Source organism: Lytechinus pictus, chromosome 9, assembly GCF_037042905.1.
Source record: "Lytechinus pictus isolate F3 Inbred chromosome 9, Lp3.0, whole genome shotgun sequence".
Lineage (NCBI taxonomy): Eukaryota > Metazoa > Echinodermata > Echinoidea > Temnopleuroida > Toxopneustidae > Lytechinus > Lytechinus pictus.
In genome coordinates this window covers 21,018,488-21,044,257 of record NC_087253.1, presented here as the reverse complement: position 1 = coordinate 21,044,257, position 25,770 = coordinate 21,018,488, and the positions used below count along the sequence as shown (strand labels likewise).

Here is a 25,770-nt window from a genome sequence, read left to right as displayed (position 1 = left end):
AACTTTTTTTAAAGATAAATTCTGCCCGATACGCAATATATGGCCTTCTCAAAATAGTCGCCTCATTACACCATTACGCCTGTTCATACCATGATATGACCGGGAAATTTTTGGCTCTTGCCCCCCTGGCCACCGACCCTTGTTACGCCGTTGGCCTCTGCAGTTCTACAATGACCCCCTTTTGTATATGTTTGGCAGCCATGGTATTTGCAGTCCAGGGTCTCGTAACACAAAGATTAGCGATTAATCGTACACTCGATTTAACGATTGATTGTACGTTGTAGTCAATGCAATCAATCGAATAAATATGTTCTCTACGATCATTGCTAAGCTTTGTGATACGGGCTCCTGATAATCGGAATGAAATGCCCGTCCCTCACAAACGAGAGGAGACACTGATTACATAGCACCATCGCTAAAATGTGTTTTTCAGTGCTCCCTGTTTAGTTACCACGGCAACTATAAGTCCTAATTCACGGCAGTGATTTATTATTAGGAACTGCAGCAGTAGTAAAAGAAGAAGTAGTAGCAGTAGTTGTAATAGAAGTAGTAGTAGTAGTATAGTAGTAGTAGTAGTAGTAGTAGTAGTAGTAGTAGTAGTAGTAGTAGTAGTAGCAGCAGCAGCATCAGCAGCTGTAGTAGTAGAAGTAGTTGTAGTGTGATAATAACATATAACTTTCAAATTGCGTTACATAAAATGTTTGTAAGGGCTGCATAATTACCCAGGCTTTAGCTCGGCTAAGCGGGTGCCTAAGCATTCTCGGGATTTCTATCTACCGTATATCCACTAACTACATCTGGGTGGAGACTGGAGAGCAAATGTAGATAATTGGCTGGCAAATTATATAACGCGAGTGCTGCGATGTGATTTGAACCCCGGACCTTGTGATTCAAAGCCTGTACACTTATCCACGGAGCCACGGTTTATTTCCAATTCGTCTTACGCCAATTCGTCCTATTGCCAACTCGTCTACTATAATTTGGTCTACCATCAGTTTGTCCACTCACCACATGGTCTACTTTCATTTAGTCAAATGCCATTCCATCTAATAACCAGTTGGTCCAATAGCCAGTTAGTCCTTATACCATTTGGTCTAATTGGACTAAGTGTTAAATTGGGCATATAAATGAAAATGAAATGGATATTAGACCAACTGGTTATGAGACAAAATGGTCATAGACGAAATTGTGATTAGACGAAGTGATGATTGGACCTAATGGTTGTTAGACGAAATGGTGATGGACGGAATGGCATTAGACTAAATGAAAGTAGACCATGTGGTGAGTAGAGGAGTTGGCAGTAGACGAACTGGCAATTTACCGGAGCGACAACGAGAGAAGAAAGGAGATGTATTAGTCGTATAACTAACTCTATGTTGCATTCAAAATAAGAATTGAGACTCACATTTTAAGTTATATTGCCCCCACCCCCATCGAAATACTCTGCCCCCCCCCCCTCCCTTCCCGGCCTGTCAATATTGGTACTAGCAGCAATTGGTATCTGTACAAGATGAAAAATAGCTTCTAATGTAGGATAGTTCGCCAAACAATGATCACTTTTGTCGTGAGACATTATACAAACAGATTATTGTATTATTGTTTTAGTCTATTTCTTTGTCTAAAAATTTGTCACGTACACAATAATAATGCAAGCAGGATTTGTTTGCAAAGCACTTCTCGGTCACAATGTAATCTTTCTTTATCCCTTTCCCGTAAATTTGTCAAGTCATAATGCATACTCAGAAACATATTTGCCCTTCGATCAAGGGGCGGATCCAGGATTTTCCAAAGGGGGGGGCACATATTTTCCCGAGGAAAATGTTGACAAGCAAAAAAATAGGGAAAAAAAAGTCTTCACTTTTTTAACGGCATTTTTACATTACAAATTTAAATTGTACCTCTCAAAAGGGGGGCATGCATCGGGCCGGCTGTGCCCCCCCCCCCTGGACCCGCCAGTGGACAAGGGATATTTGCAGTTTATTTTGAATAACGGGCATTCATACCTCAGTCACATTTGCTATATGGTGGCGTACAGCGAGTCGAACACAACATTTTTTTCAGTTTTATATTATGTAAAACTATAGCTGGTACAAAACATGTTAAAACGGTTGTTTTCGACTCGCCGGATACGGCCGCCGTACAGTAAATGAGTAAATGTGACTGAGGTATTATACTACTAATGCAACTATGGGATGATGATGATGATGATGGTGGTGATGATGATGATGATGATGATGATGATAATGACGATAACGATGATGATGAAGACGATTTTTTATATCCGCATTATTACTATTGTTTTTTTTTTCATTTCTAGCAGAAGCAATACAAGAAAATGTGAGTACAATAAAATTGAAAGACCAATCGACCAGAGGCCAGGGATAGCAAAAGGTACCAAAGTTCCTAATAAAAAGTTCTCTCATTAAAAAAAAAATCATTAATATAAACATTAGATCAATAAGATAAATTAAGATAACATAAATTTAAATGGCATTAAAACATAAGTCCGCTTTTGTCGTCATAACTGTTTTTCATTTTGCAAGTCATTTTAGTCTGCAAATGAATGATTGAAATATGAAAGGGTATTTGTCGAGTATGAAAAATTTTGTTCCCCGTGAAAGAGTAGGCCTATACTTTCCAGACTCAATTAGAGTAAACCTACATGAATATGATTCTTTGCTAATTCGAGTACAGTATACGTCTTGTTAAATCAAATATAGACGACCCAAAAAAATGATTTAAAGAATATATGTACCAGCGCTACAGGCCTATGTTCTTGTTATGAATATACACTGCTCTCAAAGAGTTGGTTACTATCGTTGATCGAAATGGTTCAATGTCGAGCAGGCAGCTAAAGTCAGCTTTATCGCTGTCCGATATCACGATAAATCTTGAATATTCTACATCATCATCGTTATCGTCACCACCACCATCATCGTCATCACCATCATCACCATCATCATCACCATCATCATCACCATATCATTCACCATCATCATCACCATCATCATCATCAGCAGCATCATCAGCATCATCATCAACAACATCATCATCATCATCGACATCATCATCATCATAAGTAGGAAAGGTGATTTCAATCAGGGCAATAGTGGCTCTATTTGCTGGCTATAATGCAACCAATATTATTCTCGCCATTGCCATTCATTTATCATTATCATTTTATCATCATTATCACCATGATCATCAACATCATCATCAGTATCATCATCATCACCGTCATCATTATCGCCACCACCATCATTATACCATCATCATATACCAACACCGCCATCATCATCATCACCGCTACCACCACAACTATCACTACTGACATCGTTATCATCACCACCACCGCCACAACAACCACCACCACCACTACCACCATCACCATCATTATTTAGAAGAGTCACGAAAGTGCCGTCTAGTTACCACGAGTAGATCTATTTGTTATTATGTTATAATTTGTTATATTATGTTATGTATATAGATTGTTTATGTTTATCTATGAATAAGTCGGTATAAATCATTAATTTCATAGCAGGGTTAAAGAGCTCTACAAACAGTCCCTGGATTATGCCTGCATCCCTTCCGGTTTACCCTTACCACAAATGAACATGTTTAATGTGGTCTATGTAATCCATATTTTTGCTAAGTCATTCATCTTCCCCATGCTAGGAAAGCGTGCACTATCCAAACCAACGATCTCTCCTCAAACCGTCGGAAACAATAGCTTATATCAGTGACGGATCCAGGGGGTACATCCGGCCCATGCGCCCCCCCCCCCCTTGAAAGCAATACATCATTTTGTGTGTATGTGTGCAAAGTGAAGACCTTTTGGGGGGTTTTGCTTGTCAATTTTTCGTGCCGTTAATGACATTTTGAAGACGTTTTTATTGGGGGAGGGGCTTGTCGAAAAAATTGGACAAAAATGCCCCCCCCCCCCCCGGGAAAAATCCTGGATCCACCCCTGGCTCACATCAACCGAGAAAGATAAACAAACATTCATTGCACATTAACAAATATTAACATCAATGACTTGCATTCCCTGCGGCTTGAATGATATGAATATGTGACGTGAGCCATGATTTTACCCTAGATTCCAGCCCGAGATGACACCTTTATTTCTGAAGAGCCGTGGTGTAGTGGTTCTGACTCTCGCCTTGTAAACAGAGGGTCATGTGTTCGAATCCCACCGCGGTCTAGCGTCCTTTGGCAAGGCGTTAATCCACACTTTGCCACTCTCGACTCAGGTGCTAAATGGGTACCCGGTAGGATGCGAAAGATATTGTATGTTTGATTTTGCCAGCGCCATAATGAGGCTGCGATGAATGCAAGGAATGCTCCCCAGGGAGTGGAAATTGTGCACTTTTCGTGCGGGATTGAAATGAATCCAATGACCGGGGTAATAATATGCTGTAACGCGCTTTGAGCCATTCTGGGAAAAGCGCTTTATAAAAATTGGCTATTATTATTATTATTATTATTTATTATCGCGATAAAAAGATTGCTTTCCTGCCAACTACCTTGTAACATAAAGTCTACTGTATATTACGAACAAAATATTTTTTTTTGATAATTTACGGTATTATGGGGAGTGTTTTTGTTTTAATGGTATTGAAGACCATGGTGTACAACAGCCTTTATATGACCTAATTGATAAATGAATGAAGATTGATCAAAAGCTCGATGAATTTGACCAATTAAAATAATTAAACAAAAATACATCGTTGATGCCTACTAAAATACATAATTCCAGCCGAATGCACACGACATTGAGTAACAATGAAAATCCCGAGGTGGTAGATCAAAATTGACTGAAATAAAAACCATTGCATCGCTGAATATATTACTGAATTAATACACAAGGGGGTGGTAGGCAGGTGGGACAGGGGTGGTAGATGGGTTTCAAAATTTGATTCATTATCATGAACAATAAGATTTTAGAAAATGAAATCACATGTCAATGTCTTCCAATTGATTACTGATCTGATTCTTGCAGATGAGTGTGGGATGATATAATACATCTAAACTTGTCAATCAACTGTAAGGGTTGCATTCAACTTGATATCTGTTTGATCTAGGTCGTTGAGAAAGTAAGGTAAACCTTTGAACAAATAGAGAAAAATCCAACAAGCATAACACGGAAAACTTCATCAAAATCGGATGTAAAATAGGAAAGTTATGACATTTTAAAGTTTCACTTAAACAGTTATATGCACATCCCGGGTCCCGAGTCGGTGTGCAAATGAGGAGACTGATGACGTCATCCACTCACTATTTATTTTGTATTTCATTATATGACATATGAAATATTCTAATTTTCTTCTCATTGTCGAGTAAAACAATGATTAATTCCTCCCTGAACATGTGGAATTAGCATTGTTTGATACTGAATGGTTCAGTCAAGTTGGTCATCATTGTCAAATTTGTAATAAATGAAATATTGTATATTTCAAACAATAAAAAAGAAAAGAAATAGTGAGTGATGGACATCATCGACTGACTCATTTGCATGTCACTGAGTATCACTGTTTTGTGAAAAATAGACGAAACTTTAAAATGCGTAACTTTCTTATTTTACATCCGATTTTGATGAAATTTTCAGCGTAATATTAGTTTTATTTTTCTCTATTTATTCAAATCAACATTTTCCTTGGGTGGACTTGACCTTTAAAAAATCTTGCCATTAAACGAAACAGATCCACTATTTTAGACAATAATCTTATTTTTAGAAGAAATTTAAGTGCCCATCTGATTGAATATATTATTTTACAACAAGAAACAATCAGGGTGAAAAAGGTGGAATCATTCAGGAAATCTGACACTCAATAATATTCATGAGGAATATTGCGACTTAAAAATGGTTTGTACACAGTGCTTTTAAAGTTTGGTGAACATCGATGTAACAATGTTATAAAAGGCCTCCATTGGTTGCCCATTAAGGATCGCATAGTTTTCGAAATTCTACATTTGGTTTATCATATCATCAATGGATCCGCACCCGATTACAATCAAGTCTCATCTATACACCATCTAAAAAATCCTGGGGCGATCGATCCTTTGCTCATACTGGACCAGCCCTGTGGAATTCACTACCACAGGAGCTGAAGGAACTCTGCAACATCCTTTAAGGGCAACCTAAAATTGCATTTGTTCACCAGCAGGTAGGCCTACTAAGTTGGAAGACCAACATTTTTCATCATTTGTAATTTACCCTTTCATGTTCTTCTCTAAGTTATCTTTACTTTTATGTTTTACTCTCTTCTAAGCGCCGTGAGCATTTAATCAAAATGAAAAATGTGTACTGGTAGGAAGTTATTCCTTAAAAAGCTGTGTGCGCTATGAACGCCTAGCTTAGCCGGGTAATATAGGAGCGCCTTGAGCACCTAACAAGGTGGATATGTGCGCAATATAAATACCCTATATTATTATTATTATTAAAAAGACGCAATATAAATCATATGTATTATTATTGTTATTATTATCAGTTATACCATCCATTTTGCTCGAATGATTATATTGATATTAAGTATGTTAAACAATTTTAATGTGATGCATTTATGTATTAAGGAAATAAAAGCCTAATGATTAAATTGTTCATTTCACATGACTAAATTATAAGCCAACCTAATGCCCCATGCAAGTAAAGGGCCAAAATATTTGTCTCTGTCACAATCTTTCATATAATATTATTGATTAATGGAAATACAAAATAAGACCATCATTTGTGTAGGTTTTTGTGATTTCAAGTTTCAAGCTCTATTTTTTTAATTCCGGCACTGACCGGTTTCTGATTCTGGACTTTTCTTCTTTCACACACAAACACATAACCAAATATACAAAAGCTTGACTGCCCTTTAATGCTTTACACTTTTACGGGAGGTCATGCATTGTGTGGTGTTTGTGACCCGGAAAACGAACGATTGGATTTCATTGCTATGAAACAAATTTGAAAAAGAAACAAGGAAAATGAAAAACAAAAATAGGCCTAAATACTAAATATGAATTTACTGTCAGGTGTTTACATATTTTCTCTTAACATACAAAAATGATTTATATCACTTAATCCAGTAATGATAGGGCCTACAATTATGTCAAAAATGACATTGCACATTCAAATTTAGAACAGAAGATTCTTTTTTATATACACTTTGGTTCCCACCTTTTACAAGCATTACTTCTTGAACTATCACAAAAACATCTGAAATTTCGTGATTTCAGTGGCTTATATGGTTACTGCTTAAAACCACGTATTGAGCTGGCATCCCAAGTCATGCATCAGGCCTCCAGACCACCCCCATCTCCCTACCCCCAATTTATCTTTAGGTCCCTCGAAAAAGACCCGGGGCCCGTTTCAGAAAGAGTTGCAATCAATCGCAACTCTAAGAATCATTCGAAACTTGATTTTCAACCAATTAACAGCGCGCATTTGTGACTTGCGGTTGATTTTTAAACGCAACTTTTTCTGCAACGGACCCCTGATAGAAGACCCTTGACTGCACTAGTGTACAGATTTGGAGCCATGGTCTATGGACCCACAAAATTTTACGAACAAGATCAAAAGGGAGGAACGGGAAGGGAAGGGAAGGGAAGGGAAGGGAAGGAAAGGAAAGGAAAGGAAAGGAAAGGAAAGGAAAGGAAAGGAAAGGAAAGGAAAGGAAAGGAAAGGAAAGGAAAGGAAAGGAAAGGAAAGGAAAGGAAAGGAAAGGAAAGGAAAGGAAAGGAAAGGAAAGGAAAGGAAAGGAAAGGAAAGGAAAGGAAAGGAAAGGAAAGGAAAGGAAAGGAAAGGGAAGGGAAGGGAAGGGAAGGGAAGGGAAGGGAAGGGAAGGGAAGGGAAGGGAAGGGAAGGGAAGGGAAGGGAAGGGAAGGGAAGGGAAGGGAAGGGAAGGGAAGGGAAGGGAAGGGAAGGGAAGGGAAGGGAAGGGAAGGGAAGGGAAGGGAAGGGAAGGGAAGGGAAGGGAAGGGAAGGGAAGGGAAGGGAAGGGAAGGGAAGGGAAGGGAAGGGAAGGGAAGGGAAGGGAAGGGAAGGGAAGGGAAGGGAAGGAAAGGAAAGGAAAGGAAAGGAAAGGAAAGGAAAGGAAAGGAAAGGAAAGGAAAGGAAGGGAAGGGAAAGGGGTGATGTTATTATTTTCTAAATATTACGCTAAAATCTATCACAAAATTATTATATTGAAAAAATGAGGTCAAAAATTTTGTTCTCGCAGATTTTGACAAATTCTAGCCAGACGTCATGACTTCTCCCCGCCGCTCGAAAAGGTTTGCTCACTACCGTACTTCTTGGTTGTATTCTTACTGTGAAAGGGTGAGTTTCTTACCTCATGTATGGGTCTACAGTCAGATACATGGCTTCGAGTTGAACCTCTGGAAAGACATTTAAAAACATATACAGATTTAAAATTAATATTTGTATTCTGATGGGGAATTTTTTAACATGCACTTATTTAACCCATCACATTTGATCGAATAGGCCTATCTTTTCTTTTAGAATCCAGTAGACTGTCTTTATCTTGCTTCAAAATATATGATGTACTAAAATTCTTTTTCGCCCCCCCCCCCCAACCAAAGAATCATAATTAATTTTGTATATAGTGGGGCTGTATAGGGGCGTCCCAAAATGGAATCAAAGTAATGAAAAATTGGGAATATAGAAAAGTTTTTTTTCTTGTTTAAACGGGTGTCTTATCTAAAACTAAAACTGAATCAACATTTGGAAACCTTGAGTCGTCCGGTTTTTTAAAATGATATTTTTTTTACATTATGATTTCATTTATTGTTTTAAAAGGAAGTTCCATGATGATTTCTTTTTAATACTACGTTTGGGGAAATAAAGGGAAAACTAAAGAAACCCTTACCTCCATCTTTGGGTGCAGGAACCTGAATCTTTTCGAGACGGAAATCCGAATCCTTCACATCTCCGTCGAAGGCCTTGGCATACACAAACCGTTTGCCCGACACAGCAGCCATGGTGATTATTGTTGGTTGATCTCAACCCCTGTATAGGTAGGTATAATGTGATCGCTTGACTGTCAATTAAGCCGGTGAATTGTTAACTGAATGGGACGAGCTTATATAGGCAACGGCCGGGATAAGCAACCAGCCATGATCCTTTGTAAATCTACATGAAAAGGGTAAAAAATAATAATTGCCGCGTCATTGTGTGTTTTAGTTGTGTTGTGAACTTGGAAGGTAGGGGTGGGGTGTGTATTATAGCTGAGTTTTCATTAGAGCCTCGAAAGAGGGCGTATATTATTGATACTGTGATGGTGCCCTTAGTGATATTTGATGTAGGGCCTACTGCCCTAAAGAAGGGATGAGTTGCATATTTGTAGAGTTTCATTTGGCCTATCAGAACAAAGTAAGCTGTATATACATGTACCTGTAAGCTGTTAATTATAATAATATACAAAATTTATAAAGCGCTTTATACGGAAGTTTCAAAGCGCTATAAGAAAGAAGAAAAAAAAGTAAGAGTACATAGTGTTCCCATATGTATATATATTATATTTAATTTATACTCTGTAGTGCAATATGGCTAAATCATTCATATTGAACAATTCACTGTTATCATTATTTCACTTCTTGTATTTAGATTCACTTATTTCACTAATATACATTTATGATTACTTTGTAACCTTTGTTTGTTTCAGTCTCTCGACTGTGTTAACGAGGAACTTCTTGCAATAAACCGAAATGAATCTGAATCTGAATCTTTGTAAATCTACTAGTAAAGGGAGAGGTCATAATTGCTGCGTCATTGTGTGTCGTCGTGTGTTGTGAACTTGGGAAGGTGGGGTGGGGCGCGTATTATAGCTAGTTTTTTTGTCATTATTATAGAGCCTCGAATGAGGGCGTATATTATTGATACTGTGATGGTGCCCTTAGTGATATTTGATGCAGGGCCTACTGCCCTAAGGAATGGATGAGTTGATTATTTTGTAGAGTTTTATGTGGCCTATCAGAACAAAGGAAGCTGTATGTACCTGTATATAAGCTGTTAATTATAATGATCTACAAAATTTATAAAGCGCTTTATACGGAAGTTTCAAAGCGCTATAAGAAAGAAGAAAAAAAAGTCAGAGTATATAGTACAAGATATCTCAGTAAAAGAACAACAAAGAAACTGAAAGTGAAAACACCATTACGAATATAGAGATAATCGGCGAATAATACTTTAATACGGGTCGATAATCATGTGTGTAAATTCAAATAATCCTATTAATTAAGAACACAATCCGACTCAAAACTGAACACAATATAATTATAAAGAATAAAAATTAACTGAGGGGTAAAATTTCATACAATTATAAATTATACTATGTCAGTCGACACATAATGCCACATAATGTCACCTACACAGTAGCTACATAAAAGTTGCATGAGCTGACATTTGTTTAACTTTGGGCGGGGGCGCCGGAAGTGGGGGAGGGGACAAAAGGTTTGGTCCCATGTGCCCCCTAAAAGTGATAAAACTAATCAATTACTTAAAGACAAAAAAAAAATAATGACACCTTTCTTGTCTAAAATTGTCGATTTTATAACTGAAAAATGTGAGATTTTCGATCCTGGCTGACTCGGGTCAAGGCTTGTAAGTAGATCTAAATTAAGAGCGTATAGGCCTATAGATGGTATGGCATCGCGTTCTTCGAATACAAGTATTTTTTATAACCAGGTTGACAAGCAAAAAGAAAAAAAAATATGTTGCATGATATATTTTGGAGAAATACCCTTAGAAAAATTCGGGGGGGGGGACGCTTGTCACATTCAGTCTGACGACAACCTCCTAACAAAACACCCAGCCCAGCACCCCTTAATTTCAAAATCGTTCTCAGCACCCTGGAATAGGTTTTTAGGCAAGTTTTCATAAATTATGAGTATAGCCCTTCGCAGTGACTTATCACGTAATATTTTTAATTGAAATGACCTTATGAGATAGTAGGCCTATAGGCCAACCTTATCTTGTTTGTAGAAATTATGAGCTCAGATGTACTTAGGTCCTAGCTAAACCTTCAGTCCAGTCTAGATTCTATAGGAGTGTCCCCTCAGAGCCTTAAAAAAACCAGCAAAAAAAATAAAAAAATAAACTTCAAAGCGGCCGATCGGGGGAAATGTCGAGGAAAAAGCATGTTCTTGCTCTCAAATAATAAGAATAAATAAATAAATAAATAAAATGATACTAAAAAGTGTTCCGGTGCGCCTGGCCCTCGGCCCTTGTTGTAGGATCAAGTTGCATAACGGTATAGCTGTAAAAGTTTCCTTTGATCTGACTCATTATGTAACATACGTTCCATGAAAGGGGTTGTCGGGCGCTCGGTGGGGGGGGGGGGGGGGATCATTCTCCACATCTGCTACGCACCCGCGTCCAGAAAAAGCGTCGAAAAAGGGTCCAGTTTCGGGCACTCAGGCGTCGTCGATGTCTTTAGCAAAAAGGGTAGCCATTTAGCACCCTTAGCTGATAAATCGCCTATTAGGGTATAGCTTTTTCTCTCGCTCTTCACGCCATTTAGGGTTACTAATTTGGTTATGGAGCTTATGGGTACAAATTTGAGTAGATCTACGCCATTTAGGGTTGCAAGTTTGGGCAAAAGGAGATCCGAGAGCAAACCTTAGCCATAAACACCATGAAGGGCGTGATTTTAAGGGATACAAAATAATCCTCGCACCGGCACGCCGGCCAGCGCAGCACTTATGAGAGTTACCCCCGTAGGCCTACAGTCCTAGCTAGATACAAGTTTACTACTTTACTTGAATGAATACCTGTAGATCTACATGTAAAGGGGAAATGTTGGTAATGCTGGGTTTTTGTTTTTTCTCTTTTTTGATTGATTCATACTGTATATTGATTTGCTTTTTATTATCAATAAAAACAAAATAAAAAAGAAGATATAGGTTCAAGTAATGCAAAACTATTAACTGGAATGGATTCAATTTTTTCAAGATATGATAAAATTTGTAAAATGAATTCTAGATCCAAGTGATGCATCAGTCAGTCAAGGCAAGCAACATTTTTCACTTGTAGGCCTATTCATTAATTTAGGCTAAAAGATATGGCTATTCAGAGTGGCTAGGGGTGTCCATGAGAGTAATCACGTTGGTCTTACTTTCAATTTCAGTAACTTAAAAAAATGGAATTTATATACCTGTTGTTTTTAGCATCAGTTATCAGTATAATCGATTTCGATCTGCCACTTAGGGTATATCAAATTAGAGGATTTCCCTGTTCACGCCACTTAGGGTGGCTTTTCTCATGGGTTACGCCATTTAGGGTTGCAAATTTAGTTAATGTAGTTAAGCCATTTAGGGTGCATTTCTGAGGTTGTCGGACACGGGTGGGTATAGCAGTCCATGTGGAGAGTTACCCCCCCCCCCCCCCCGGGGTCGGACGTTCTATCCGACAACTACTATAGTAACAGTGCCTCTCAGCCAATCAGAATCAAGTTAAGTTTTCAGATGTTTTCAGACAACTTAACATACATGAATGATGAAACGCTCCCAGGTTAAGCTAGGCCCATGTAGCACTAGCTTGCGCGGAACTATATTTATAATATAGGCCTAATGGCCCGTATTCACAAAAAAAGTTTAAACCTCGACCATGGTTTAAACTTCTTTTGTGAATTCGGGCCAATGTGACCAAAAATACGGTTGCTTTTTTTTTTCAATTGGTCAAAGCTATATACTGCGCATGCGCTATGCCTTTGTGGCAAATTGTAATTTCAACTGCAAAAGTGCAAGATATAGATCGTCGATCTAGCCACGGATCTCTCGATCGCTAGCTGAAAATCGGGCCAGGAATCAGAACAAAGAAATAAAGACAGCGAAACTGCTACGGTAAGTGAAAATGAAATAGCAAATAAATCAAGTTAAGGCCTAACGTTAGATTTAACGTTAGTTCGTGTACGGTGTAGGCTCCACTTCACTAGTCCGCCACCGGTACCGCGCGCTGCCTACACTAGCGGTATACCCAGTTGTTGTGTGTCCGGACAGGTTGTGTGTCCGGACGATCAATTTTAGAAAGTCATTTGGAAAAAATTACAAGCGAAGTTTCATCAAATTTTAGTACAAAATTTTAGAAAATATTATAGAGAACAAAATAGAAGATGATTACAACTATTGAATTCATATTTTTAGTGTAGTCTTAAGACAAAAAAAGAAGGCTTCAAAAATATAAAGTGTCCGGACACCCGATCCCCCATCCTACCGGTACCGCCACTACCGGTACCGTACGCTGCCCAATTCTCGCTCACCCTCACAAGCGCGATGCGCACGCTGCTTATTATGATTATCATTTTAAATTCGTCCCAAATTCCTTATTGTTTAGTATACTCGCATAATTAAGCAGCCAAGAGGAGACCATTACATGAAAAAACCAAGTGTGGAAAAATAAAATCAATCCCTTAATAAATCATCGTGATATACTGCTTTAAATGTAAAGTAACCCGATAACTGTTTGAACTTCGATCAACTGTACCGCAACTGCACCAAATTACGTTTTTTTTCAATCACTTTTAAAACTCCTAAAAACAGTGAAAAATGTTATATTTTTATATGATGAATGAAAATGTGAGAGTCGTAGGTGCGGGAGGTCCTGATATGTCGTCATGACAAATTTTTCTAGAATGAATATTTGTTGTGTGAATGAATTAGCGAGGGCATACCTTGAGATAGCAGCCTGCCCTAACTCCGCTCACCCTGATTGTGTATGATAATCATTGTAAGAGTATAGGGCCTAAACGGAATTGTCATAATTTTTCAAGTAGACTTTTCTTTAGAATCTGATTTTTTGTGTCATTTCCTCTATTTTGATGGTGCTGAACATGAATCCGCTTGTTGCCAGTTTCATAAATGCCTCCTTCCGCCGTTGCCATGGCAACTGATTAATATGTTTAAAAAAAATAACATATCGAGCCTATATATATTATATGGCACATTACCCTGTCAATTTAAATGGTCCAATCTATCATTCTTAAGCCTTCCAAATTCAATTTCTAGATATAGTCCTATCAAGTCATCAAAGTATTTGCAAAAGATCCATTGCCATGGTAACGGCTTATCTTTCCCGCAGAAAAATACACTTTGTCTTGATTGCCTGCAGAGACAGGGCGCCGCTTTTTCCGACGGCGCCGCGCGGGCGGCGTCGTAAACATTGAAATCTTAAAACAGGATAAGTTTGTGAAATGTAATCATAAGTTTGAAATAGGCCTACAGGTTTTTATAGCTATCATGAAACTTAGAAATAAGGGAGTCAGTGAAAATCCTATAGTGAGTTTCAGGTCATGCCACGGTCAAAGGTAATTTAAGGTAAATTAACTTTGGCCAATGACGTTGGGGGCATTTATTGAATTGCCATCATAAATCAACATTATGGTGGGAAAAGATGAATGGTGGAAAATGACAATGAAAATGCCAAAATCTATATAGGTTTGACCAATTCATTTGAATTAAATATCGAAAACAACAGAGTGTTCTGCATGGATATAAGTTCATTTGAATGCATGGTAATGGTATGTTGCCATGGTAACGCCTGATTACTCTACTAATTCAACTCGTGAATTTAATATGAGATGAAAATTAAGAGTAAACAATGTAGGAATGTCTGAATTTATTTCAGGTCATAATTCAGTATAGGCCTACCTCATAAGAAACATCGCTTCAATAAGAATAGTGGTAATATTTGCTTGTACAACTTTCTAAGAGAAATCAGCTCGATTGATCAGCCTATATTATTATGCTCATTATGTTAGCTAGAGCAGATTATAACTGTAATGCATGAATAATAAAATAAGTCTTAAAAGAGATCGAAAAGAGATCGAGTGTCATATGAATTCATGAACAAATTTTTTTTGCTTGTCAAATTTTCCAGCCCCTTGCCCCCCCCCCCCTACTTTTTGGGAGAGATTTCTGCCCCTGATTCAGAGAAAAAAACGAGACATTTTAAGCACTTTTCTAATGATGTTTTATCTTACAAACCGAGAATGACTTGAAAACAAGACATGAATAATGAAACAAACGGGCAATGCGGGCGCGAAGCGCAGGCTGAATAGTTATTTTGTTCTAAATGAAGGGTACAGGTATTTGTCGGTCCCCCAACTCTCATTTTCGTCTTGTCTTCTTCCTTCCTCTTAATTTTTTTTTTTCATTTCATTATTTTCCTATATTCCGGCCTTGATTGATACCTCTTCCGTTGTCTTTTTTGCGACGCGGCCATTTTTCTTCTTTATTACTCTTTTACATTTTCCTCTCTCACTTCTCCTATGATTGCTTCTCTATCTCCCCCTCTCTCTCCCTTTAGCTGAGGGTGACGGCAAATAAAACCCCCTCGGTCACGATTTATCATGGAGCAGGCAGATAAGCTGACGTTTACAGAAATGTTGAAAGATGATCAAAAGAGTTTGTCACTGTTCACCAGAAATATTTCGAGATTTAATTGTAATCATTGTCCCAGCCCAAAGTGTGTGGGAAAAAGTTTTACAAAAATTATCTTGCTCTAGAACGAATCGTAGGGTCATCAATGCTAAAAAATGAGACTTCGATGTTTATCACTAAATACCGACGTACAAACAACTTGGAGATATAGGGATAGTTTTTTTTTGTTCTGGGGTGAAGCCCCTCCCCCGGTTCCGCGGCCCCTGGCATGTCTTCTAGGCAATTATCGATCGTAATACTGGTTTTTTTATGTGGCGTATTCATATTTTGATGATAACCAATATCATTTACTCAGAGTATGAAATTTATGGATAATTTAATTGGAATAAAACAAGGATTTTATACACGTCACCTCAAATAGATGTGTAATTAGGCCTATATGTGATAACTTATGAGCCTAATGATACATTTATTTTATGTTAGGCCCATACGCATTATCTGCATGCCTATCTGATTCATATCTAAAAATCTAAATAAAATAAAGAATTTAAATGAATAAATAAGAAAAAATCTCCCACTAATGGGCCTATATAGGCCTTTTGAACTCGGTCAGTAGTTTCCTGATTGATTTGAATAGATGAAACTTTGTCATGTTTCTGGAGATTTCCTTTTTTTATTGTGTTTTGTTTGAAAACGGAACAGGATTTAAATTGACCAATTTATTTTGAACAAATAGAATTTTCTTGAGTGCCTTTTCCCCTCTCCTATATTATTGATGGGAGTTCGAATATGAACTTAAACCAGCGAGGTGATTAAATATTTATTGTTTTTTTTTCAAGATTAGCTTTTTTTTAATGAAAGTCAATATAAGGGAATCCCCAAAAAATATTATCGGAGTTCAGGGCTCAAGGTTTATGCACATCAACATTTCACATTTTCAAAAAATCAAGAATTCAATACAAACAATAATATTATACAATACAAGTTTTCATAGATAAGCATAAATAAACATCGTTAAAATATGAAATGTATACATAATATAACAATAGAAAAAAGTACTAGAATGTATTCTTGTAATTGGTTCTAAAATTATGACAAAGAAAGAAAATGAGAGATGTGGATATGAGGGAGCTAAAAGTAAAAGCAAAGCTTGTTGGTTGAAGGCTCCAAAGAATAGATTTAGATTTTGATTTAGATTTTATTTCCGTTCAACAATTTTTTCAAAATATAATCAAAGTAACAATACATATTCAATATGATCGATAATACAGACATACGAATATGCAGTGAGAGTCCCATAAAATATCAATACGACAAGAAAAAGTAGAGTAAACAAAAAAGTGGGATACACGAATACATACTTGATAAATAATGAGTCAAGACAGTGTAAAAGCAACAAATTTGAATTAGAACTTGGAGGAGGATGCAAATAATTATTTCAAAAAAAAATAATAATAATAATGGAAATCAATGGTCGATGGCATCAGGGGGCGATGAGCGGAAGGGACAACAAGGGGGGGGGGCACTCAAGTTGGATGAGTGGCGAAAATGATTACTTTGAATGGCGAATGTGCTAAAAGAGCTTTATAGCGTTTTATTTATAAGAATGTAGATTCATCAATATTGATATTTTAAGTTAATTAAGTTAACTTAACTATATCAAGCATGTTATTATATTATATATATTGTTCTTTAAACATTTTTGTTCATGCTGACTCTTTTATCCACTTCCGATTTTATTTAAGCACCCTTATTATAGCACTGGTTAGGGTCATGGTCTTTATTGACAACAGTAATTTATTTGACCCAGTGGGTGCTCAATCTATACTCTGTTAATGTTGTATTACATTAATTGTTCCAATTTCATATACTTTTCATTTCCGAAATAAATAAATAAATAATAATATACTCATAAAATTCATGAATGGATTAGAATCATATTCATATTATTAGATAATTGAAATCAGTTAAAATTTTGTCGGGAAAGGTTTTTTGAAAATATGTATTTTATAAAAAATACGGAATATATGTTTGGAGGATAACAAAAAATGATATATAGGCGTAGATCAGTAACAAAAAGTTTGAGGCCCTAAAAATAATTGCACTTGGCGAAAGAAACATTTTATACAGTGTATAGTACTATAAAACTTGTAAACAATACATTTAATCACAACAAAATTACACACTTTCTCACTCAGAAGTGCAAGAAAAAAGGGTAGAAAAAAGAGTTAGACAGTATCAGGCCTTATAAACTACATGTATGAATGCGCGCGCTAAGTGAGCGGAGTTAGGGCAGTGGTGAGCGGCGAATGGGACAGGCGCAAGGGGTGCCGAAAACGGAGAATTACACAGCGGTGCTTTGAAGATATATAATTATTATCCTATGAAACAATTTTCCAGTATTTTCTCTTTCAGTTGACATAAAGAAGTAAGGGTATCATAGCTAATTGAATGAAACATAAAGGAAAATACGTAAACTGAGCGACGATTGGGCAGCGTACGGTATAGTGAGTGATGGTATTACCGACCGGCCTTGTATTACCGAACGCGCACGTCATATGCGTCAGAAAATAATCAAATATGCTCAAACCTTTGCTACATCCTTCCAAAGGGAAATTGAATAGAAAAATTATGAAAAATTATCAAAAACACAATTTCGAAGTCTTTATATCCTAAAACAATAAAATATGGTCAAAATAGCTCATCAGTGACTTTGTTGTTTTCCTAACTTTTCCCATAGAAAACACACGTTCGGTAATACGATACCTTTTTCAAGTGACCAAAATATTTCACTTGCGAAGAGAGGTCCGATTGGAAGCTGATGTCGAAAAACGAAAAACAATTTCGGCAAAATTTCCGCATATTTATATTTTGTAGGTATTTGTGTATTTATGGTGAAAGTTTTGTGAATTTTATTGGAATAATGTGTTTGATATGATCAAATTCATGAAAAGTGTTCGGTAATACGATCCACTACCATACTAGGGCCTAGTGAAGACTGAAGTGGAGTGGAGCCTACACGAACATCACTTGAGGTAGATCTTGTTCTTAAGCCTTAAGGCCTACCAATTAGTAACATGTTAGATCCCTTTTTTAGATCATGTCCAGTATTAAGTTACAGACTGGACTTTAATTTCTAATTGTAAAAAGAGATGGTCAACGGCGACACGGGAGCAAAAAAAAACATGAAAAAGGAAGTCCATGCCTAACTTACGGTACTTAGTTACACTATTACATTGTCCTTGCCTGCTTTGCCTTTGCGACTGATCTAACAGACCTAGGCCTAGCCCTAGATCTAAAAGTTAGATCTATGACTAAGTTTGATTTAATCATGTTTACTTGTTACTGTTAGCCTAGGTGACTGGAACTAATCTATGGGTATGGTCTAGGCCTATGGCTATGTGAATTAGGCTAGATCTAGATTAACCCAGGGAGCTTCAGTCTCTGTATTTTGGTTGTTCCGCTGAACTGCGTTGGCTCACTCACCATGTCAGAAATTGTTGAATAAATCCCCAGAAACGACGGTTATTCCTGTCTACTGCCCGCTTTGCCTTTGCGGGCCGGAGCCCAAGACTCGTTAGCAGTAGATCTGTTGCGTAGCCGTAGCGTACTGCGTAGTCTAACTTACATGTACCTGGGTCTAGATCTAACGTTAAGCCAAGGGGGGGATAGGAGAAACAAAACACAAAAGTTTTTTAAACTCCTCTTAACAAACGGACAGCAGCTGTCTATAAATCATCCTAATATTAATTTAGACTAGATCTAGGCTACTTCTATATCTAACGTTAGATCTAGTCTAACAGTAACATAAATCTTAAACTTAGAAGAACCTTGCTTTAATAGTTATGGTCTAAAACTAAGTTTATAGTTAAAAGGAAAAGCCAAGGTAAAGATCTAGTAACGTTTGGACCCCAGGGCTTGGCTATGAAAATTGCAAATTAAAAATATTTGCTGCACGATGTCGATGAATTAAATAGACCAAAACCTTCAGTCTCTATTACAACGAACGTATTGGTTTTTCCGCTGAACTACATTTGCTCCGCTCACCAATACATGGGGATGACAATAAAATATCAGAAATTGTTGAATAAATCCCCAGAAACGATGGTTATTCCTGTCTATAAATTGAATTTCTAACTAAATACATGTAGATCTAGAATTACAGTAGATATATTAAACAGACATCTGAATGGAGATGATATTAGATCTAAGCCTAGACCACCGATTTTTATCCAGAAATAAAAAATAAATTCATCATTATATTTCACATGCATTGTATTTGATAGCAACTATGGACCAGCATGAAGGAATGGACACATCAAGTGATGAGCCTCAGCTTCAAATAGCAGAATTGGTAAGTCATAAAAGTAAAGCTGAAATTTTTCCAAGGTCATCAAGGCTTAGAAAGCCTTGGATACCATGTTGATTGAACTTGATGCTGCTCTAATTTGCCGTGCCCTTTATCATATTTTGTGCCTTTTTTATTTTCCCCATTTTTAATGTAACATTGAAATATGCTCTATGATGAAAAGCAGCCTTGTCCAAACATACATGTATAGGCCTACTACTGGTACTTTGCTCCACTCCATTAAATATCTACTGTAAATAACTTCACTATTAGGAATGTAGATAGATCTATAAAGTGTTACAAGGTTCTTCCCCAGGACCACGCCAATTCTTCAGACGTCACTGTATATCACCAGGAGCTGAAAATAGAGAAACAGAAGATCCTGCATATAGGACTGAACCTAATGTAACCTTATGTTATGTAACAAGATAAGTAGTGAAAATTCATGAATACGATTAAGAGCTAAAGTTATTAATGAACATTTCACACACCGACTTTGTGAAGATCTCACCAATACTTTATTAAGATAACAAAAAATGTCAATGATGTGAGTAATGATGCACTATCAAGAACAAAGATAAATATTATAAGATAGCAAAAATTTATGAGTTTGATTTGCCAAAAATTAATTGATGAAAATCACTGACTTTTTAAAGACCTCCATATTACCCGTGATCGGTTCATCACGGACGGACATTTGATAGATTTTGAAAATTTTGAAGGCTTGTAACAAATTAGGAATTAGATGAACAAGGTTCCTTTGTGTTTTATAGTGAAGGGTAGGACCAAGTATGCTGAATGATAAAAAAAGTTTGTGGCCATGGTTACCTACAAACATAGGTATCCACTTAATGTGCCATATCACGGACGGACATGATAGAAATGTGGTTTTCAGAATTTTGTACATTTTTATTGTTTCTATCTAAATAGCTTAACATTGACCAATAATTATTAATGCAACTAATACTCAGGTATGTTAGCTTCTATGTTCAGCATATTGAATTATTAACCAATATCAAACTTCTGAGAGAATTGCAAACATTTTCCATCACGGACAGACACAATTAAAATACATTGAAAGTACCTTGTAAGAAGTTGTTATTACATTTTGGGGGAACAAATGCTATTGTATTGATGATTTGTACATTTTTAAATATGATTAAACAGTATTATAGTTGCACGATCAAGTTGCTACAACTTCAATCAAGTTGCTACAACTTGATTTAAGTTGTAGCAACTTGATTTCTATGCTAGACGCACAGTATAATCTGCAAATATGATTGCTTTAAACACATTTCTTGTCAAAATCAAATGTAAAGAATGTCCTAATGCACATTGTCTTCTTTCAAATGATAGAATACTGGTAGGTACCAAATCAACATCTAGTTGATCAATGATTATGTTGAATCTTGATACAAGTATTTTATGATATATCATGATGATACATGTTAATACATTTTTAGGCATTAATTTTCCAGAGCAAAGATGTCTTTTAGATTCCTTAACTAAATTCAAAAGATTCACAGGTTGCTGATCCTTATGCTTGTTTGGTGGATCAAGTATGACCACAACACTTGTCAGAGGCTTTCATCTTTTGTCCATATTAAAGGGGAAACAACCCTCATGTATTTAGGCCCTGACCGTATCCAAAATTGAAATTGATAAATCATATACCAATCAAAAACTTATTAAACTTCTAAACAATGTAGTGCAAGCTTTATAAATAGTATGCATTTTCACAGTTTACCAGATAAGCAATTTGCTTTAATAAAATTAGCTGCAAAAAAGAACTTTGAAAAAAGGTATTCTTGTACTTTTCACAAGCCTAAAGACTGTGGTGTCATGTTCTGTTAGAAGCATTGTGAATCCATAGATTTATACATGGAAAAAATTGATGATTTTTCTGCTTATCAGATTATGCATTCTACCTTCTTCTTTTACATCACTTTCTGCAAGCTTGTATTGATGAAATCTACAGTTTTGGACTTGTTCTTGCCATACTTTATTTCCTACTTTTTTGGCATACATGTAGCTTTCCATAGATTCTAACCCTAACCCTTACCCAATTCTGCATTCCAATTATGTTTAACAATTTTTCCTGACAACAATTAACCCCCAATAACAGCCAAACAAAGATATCACAAAAAATTGTGAAGAGTTGTAGGTTTCCATCAATTTGAGTTCTGAATAATTCTCAGTGCCATTTTTCACTGCAAATTGAAACTAAAATTAAATTCATAATCTGCTCAGCAAAGTTTCTCATTTGCGTGTATGGATCGTTCCACAGTATTAGCTTATGTTGCTCACTTGTTCGTCCATGATGAAATTAATGTCCGTCCGTGGTCATTTTTGATTGATTTATGATATGCATAAAATGTATGGATTTTATCTATGTTCAAATAAAATGATGTACAGTGTCTAGTGACATACTTCTACACACTATTATTTTTGTTTCTATTCTGATAAAGAATAAAAAACTTAATCCATACATATTATCCATTCATGAACTCAATAAAAAATGATCACGGACGGACATTAATTTCATCACGGACGGAAATTTCAAAATGGAAATGTTAACATCTACCAGAAAGATTTACTTCCCATATTTTTTTTTTCTAATTTATGTTTGATGATAGATTAATGTTCAGAGTGCAAGAACATCCAAACCAAATTAGAGTAACTTTGGAAACAATAAAACTAGAGTGAATTGAATTTGAGTGAAATTACTTTGTCCGTCTGTGATGAAATTAATGTCCGTCCGTGATCATTTTTTATTGAGTTTATGATATGGATAAAATGTATGGATTTCAGCTATGTTCAAATAAAATGATGTACAGTGTTTAGTGAGATACCTCTACACCTTTTTATTTTTTATTTTAATTCTGATAAAGAATAACAAAACTTTTCATCTTTTTTCCCATCACAGACGGAAATTTCAAAATGGAAATGTTAACACCTACCAAAAAAATTACTTCCCAATATTTTTTTTCTACTATTTTATGTTTGATAATAGATTACTGTTCAGAGTGCAAGAACATCCAAACCAAATAAGAGTAACTTTAAAAACCATAAAACTAGAGTGAATTTATTTTAAGTAAAAATGTCCGTCCGTGATGAGAGGTAACAGCACCCCCATGAATAAAATGGACTATTCCAGTACTTTCGGAATCATCAATCTTCCTTAAACTAAGTGCTTTGAAACCTGAGATATCAAAGATTATTTTAAAAGCAATTTTGATAGAAATACCTAAAAAATTTCACCTCAATGCTAACCCTTAACCGATCATGCTCTATATCTACTAAAGATAAGTCTTAAGTGTTTTAGGCCATGATGCACTGTACTATCAAGAAAAAAACTAGTGTTATAAGATAGTGAAAATCTGATTGGTTAAGAGCTAATTTTTCATGAAAAACACTTGAGTTTGTAAACACCTTCCAATTTGAAGTGTGAGGTCATCAATTTTCACTTTTTGCATTACAGCCTTTTTTATACCATATTTTGGTAAAGCATGATGAAGAACCCCCACAACCCAAATTTGGTGGGAGATACATGTATGACCTCATGAATACATAATTAGCCCCATTGAAGTCAATGTATGTATTGGCCTGGTTCTAAAAGTTAGGAACCAGGCCAATGAGGTAATATCTCAAGCCCCCATGGACCAATTCTCACCAAATTTTGAAAGTGAAGTGTTTCATCATGCTCTACCAGAATATGGTATAAAAAATGCTGAAATAAAAAAAAATTGTGACATCACCACTTCGATACTCTATACTTTAATATCTACTGTAGATAACACATATCAGTTGCCTAGTTGACATAGTTGAGATTGATCAGGGGCCCGTTTCATAAAGAGTTACAACTGCTGTAACTTTGCCATTATGGCAACTACCATGGTAACCTTGATTTTGATTGGCTGTTAAGCCCTGTTGCCATGGTAGTTGCCATAATGGCAAAGTTACAACAGTTGCAACTCTTTATGAAACAGGCCCCTGATCAGTAATAGCTCTTTGTAAAATGAGGTTCTGTTATCAAAACTCCTAGGGGCTGGGTGTATAAAACCATCTAGAGTGAAGCTTAAAAGCCGTCCAAAAATTGATGAAAGAGGCATGCTTTATAATGAAGATTATAGGAAAAACAAATGGCCAAATTGAAAAAAAATGATTGATTTTCAATATTCCAGTCTGTTCTTTATGAACAGAATTCTTTTTTAAGAATGACTTTCAGATTGATAAATGACACCCCTCTGATTTCTTTCTCACAGAGTAGCCAATGTGATAGTCCGGAGAATGATGAAAATAAGAAGATTAAACGAAGAGAGTCTGATGCCAAATGTCGGGCCAACATCAGTGCTGGATTTGATCTACTCAAAGAGCAAGTTTATGCATCAGGAAGTCAGGAAAAGGTTTCAAAGGTAAGAAACATTGGGTGTACAGCTGTAAGAGGAGGGCTTGGGAAAAAATTATTTGACTTCAGGGAAAATGGATGAAGAAGAATAAAGGAATGGAAACAAAATTAAAAGGTAATGAAAATGATAACAGTAATAACGGTATATTCACCAAAGGTAGCCAGTTCAGTTCTAAAAACTGTTCTCCCAGCAGGCCTTACTATTACATTCTGGATATTATTGCAAAATCTATCACAAAATAAGGTTTTCTTTTCCTCACAAAACAGTTATATGCACATCCTGATTGGTGTGCAAATGAGCAGACTGATGACATCACTCACTATTTCTTTTGTATTTTATTATATAAAATATGAAAAATTATGTTTTTTTCCTCATTGTCATGTAAATCAAAATGTTATTCCTCCTAATAACATGTGGAATTACCATTATTTTAACAGTATATGGTTATTAAAGTAAAGTTGGTCCTTATTGTCAAATGTGTAAAAATTGAAATATACAAATCAATCAATAAAAAATATGGTGAGTGAGGGACATCATTGACTCTCTCATATGCATATCACTAAGTTGTGCATATAACTGTTTTGTGAAAAATACCGTAAGCAAAACTTAAAAATGTCATAACTTTCTTAATGTACATCCGATCTTAAAGATTTTTTTTAATTGATTTTTCTCTATTAATTCAAATGAACAAAATTTTTAATTTGACAACATTTTAGGTCTGAAGACTAAAGTGTCTATTTTACTCGCTTTGTTTAATTGATTTATTGATTATTGTCTTTTTTGTAGGAGTCCATCTTGCAGGAGTCCTATATGAGGATTAAATACTTGGAGGGTATTCTAGTAGCACTGCAACAAACAAAAGGCAAGTATGATCATTATCAGTAAAGATTAATAGAAAATCTCACTATTCTCTGGGAGCCTTAAGAGGGCACAGCAAAAAGAGGGAGAAGTCGGGCCACTTTGTTCTAAAAAAAGACATGAGCCTCAATAGCCATGCTGGATAGAGTTGTCTGGACGCACTGGCGGATCCAAGGGGGGGCACAGCCGTCCCCCCCCCCCCTTTGAGAGGCACAATAAAAATTTGTTATGCAAAAATGCAGTTAAAATATAAGTGTGCCCCCCCCCCCCCCTTTCGAAAGTGAAGACCTTTTTTTTTTTTTTTTTTTTGTCAAATTTTTCCTTCAAGGGGGAAAATGTGCCCCCCCTTTTGAAAAAAATCCTGGATCCGCCCCTGTCTGGAAGCATTTCTATGTATGGAACCCTAGATGGCGTACACTTAGCCAATCCATCCCCTCAAATTAACAGTAGTAGTAGTAGTTAATAAAAATACATGATCCGGAATGTAAGGTTTATATGTGTGGATAGGTCATGGAGCTATATATGACACAGAAAAGTCAGAAATTTATTAGTGCTGGGCCAGTAATGCTCACTTTTATAAAGGGATTAGATTGCACAAAAGCTTTTCTTCCACTTTATGAGAGATGAGTCCTTCAGACTATTACCTCATCTTATGAACACACCCCTGAAGCCAACTGCGGAAGATTACAATGACACAATAATATAATTCCTATTCACTCATTCGTGAACTGTTAATCAAATGAATTACAAATGGCACTCAGCAAACAAGGTCAAAATATATCTTTTATATTTGGC

General features: G+C 36.2%; 1 protein-coding gene across 1 annotated transcript; it reads left to right on the top strand.

Moving 5' to 3' along the window:
- Positions 1-12,703: 12,703 nt before the first annotated feature.
- LOC135155438 (uncharacterized) lies at positions 12,704-25,002 on the top strand. Its single transcript, XM_064104395.1, has 4 exons — positions 12,704-12,825; positions 19,647-19,714; positions 23,974-24,123; positions 24,904-25,002. The coding sequence occupies exons 2-4, from the start codon at positions 19,652-19,654 to the stop codon at positions 25,000-25,002; spliced, it is 312 nt and encodes a 103-aa protein (XP_063960465.1). The 5' UTR covers positions 12,704-12,825; positions 19,647-19,651.
- Positions 25,003-25,770: the final 768 nt, after the last annotated feature.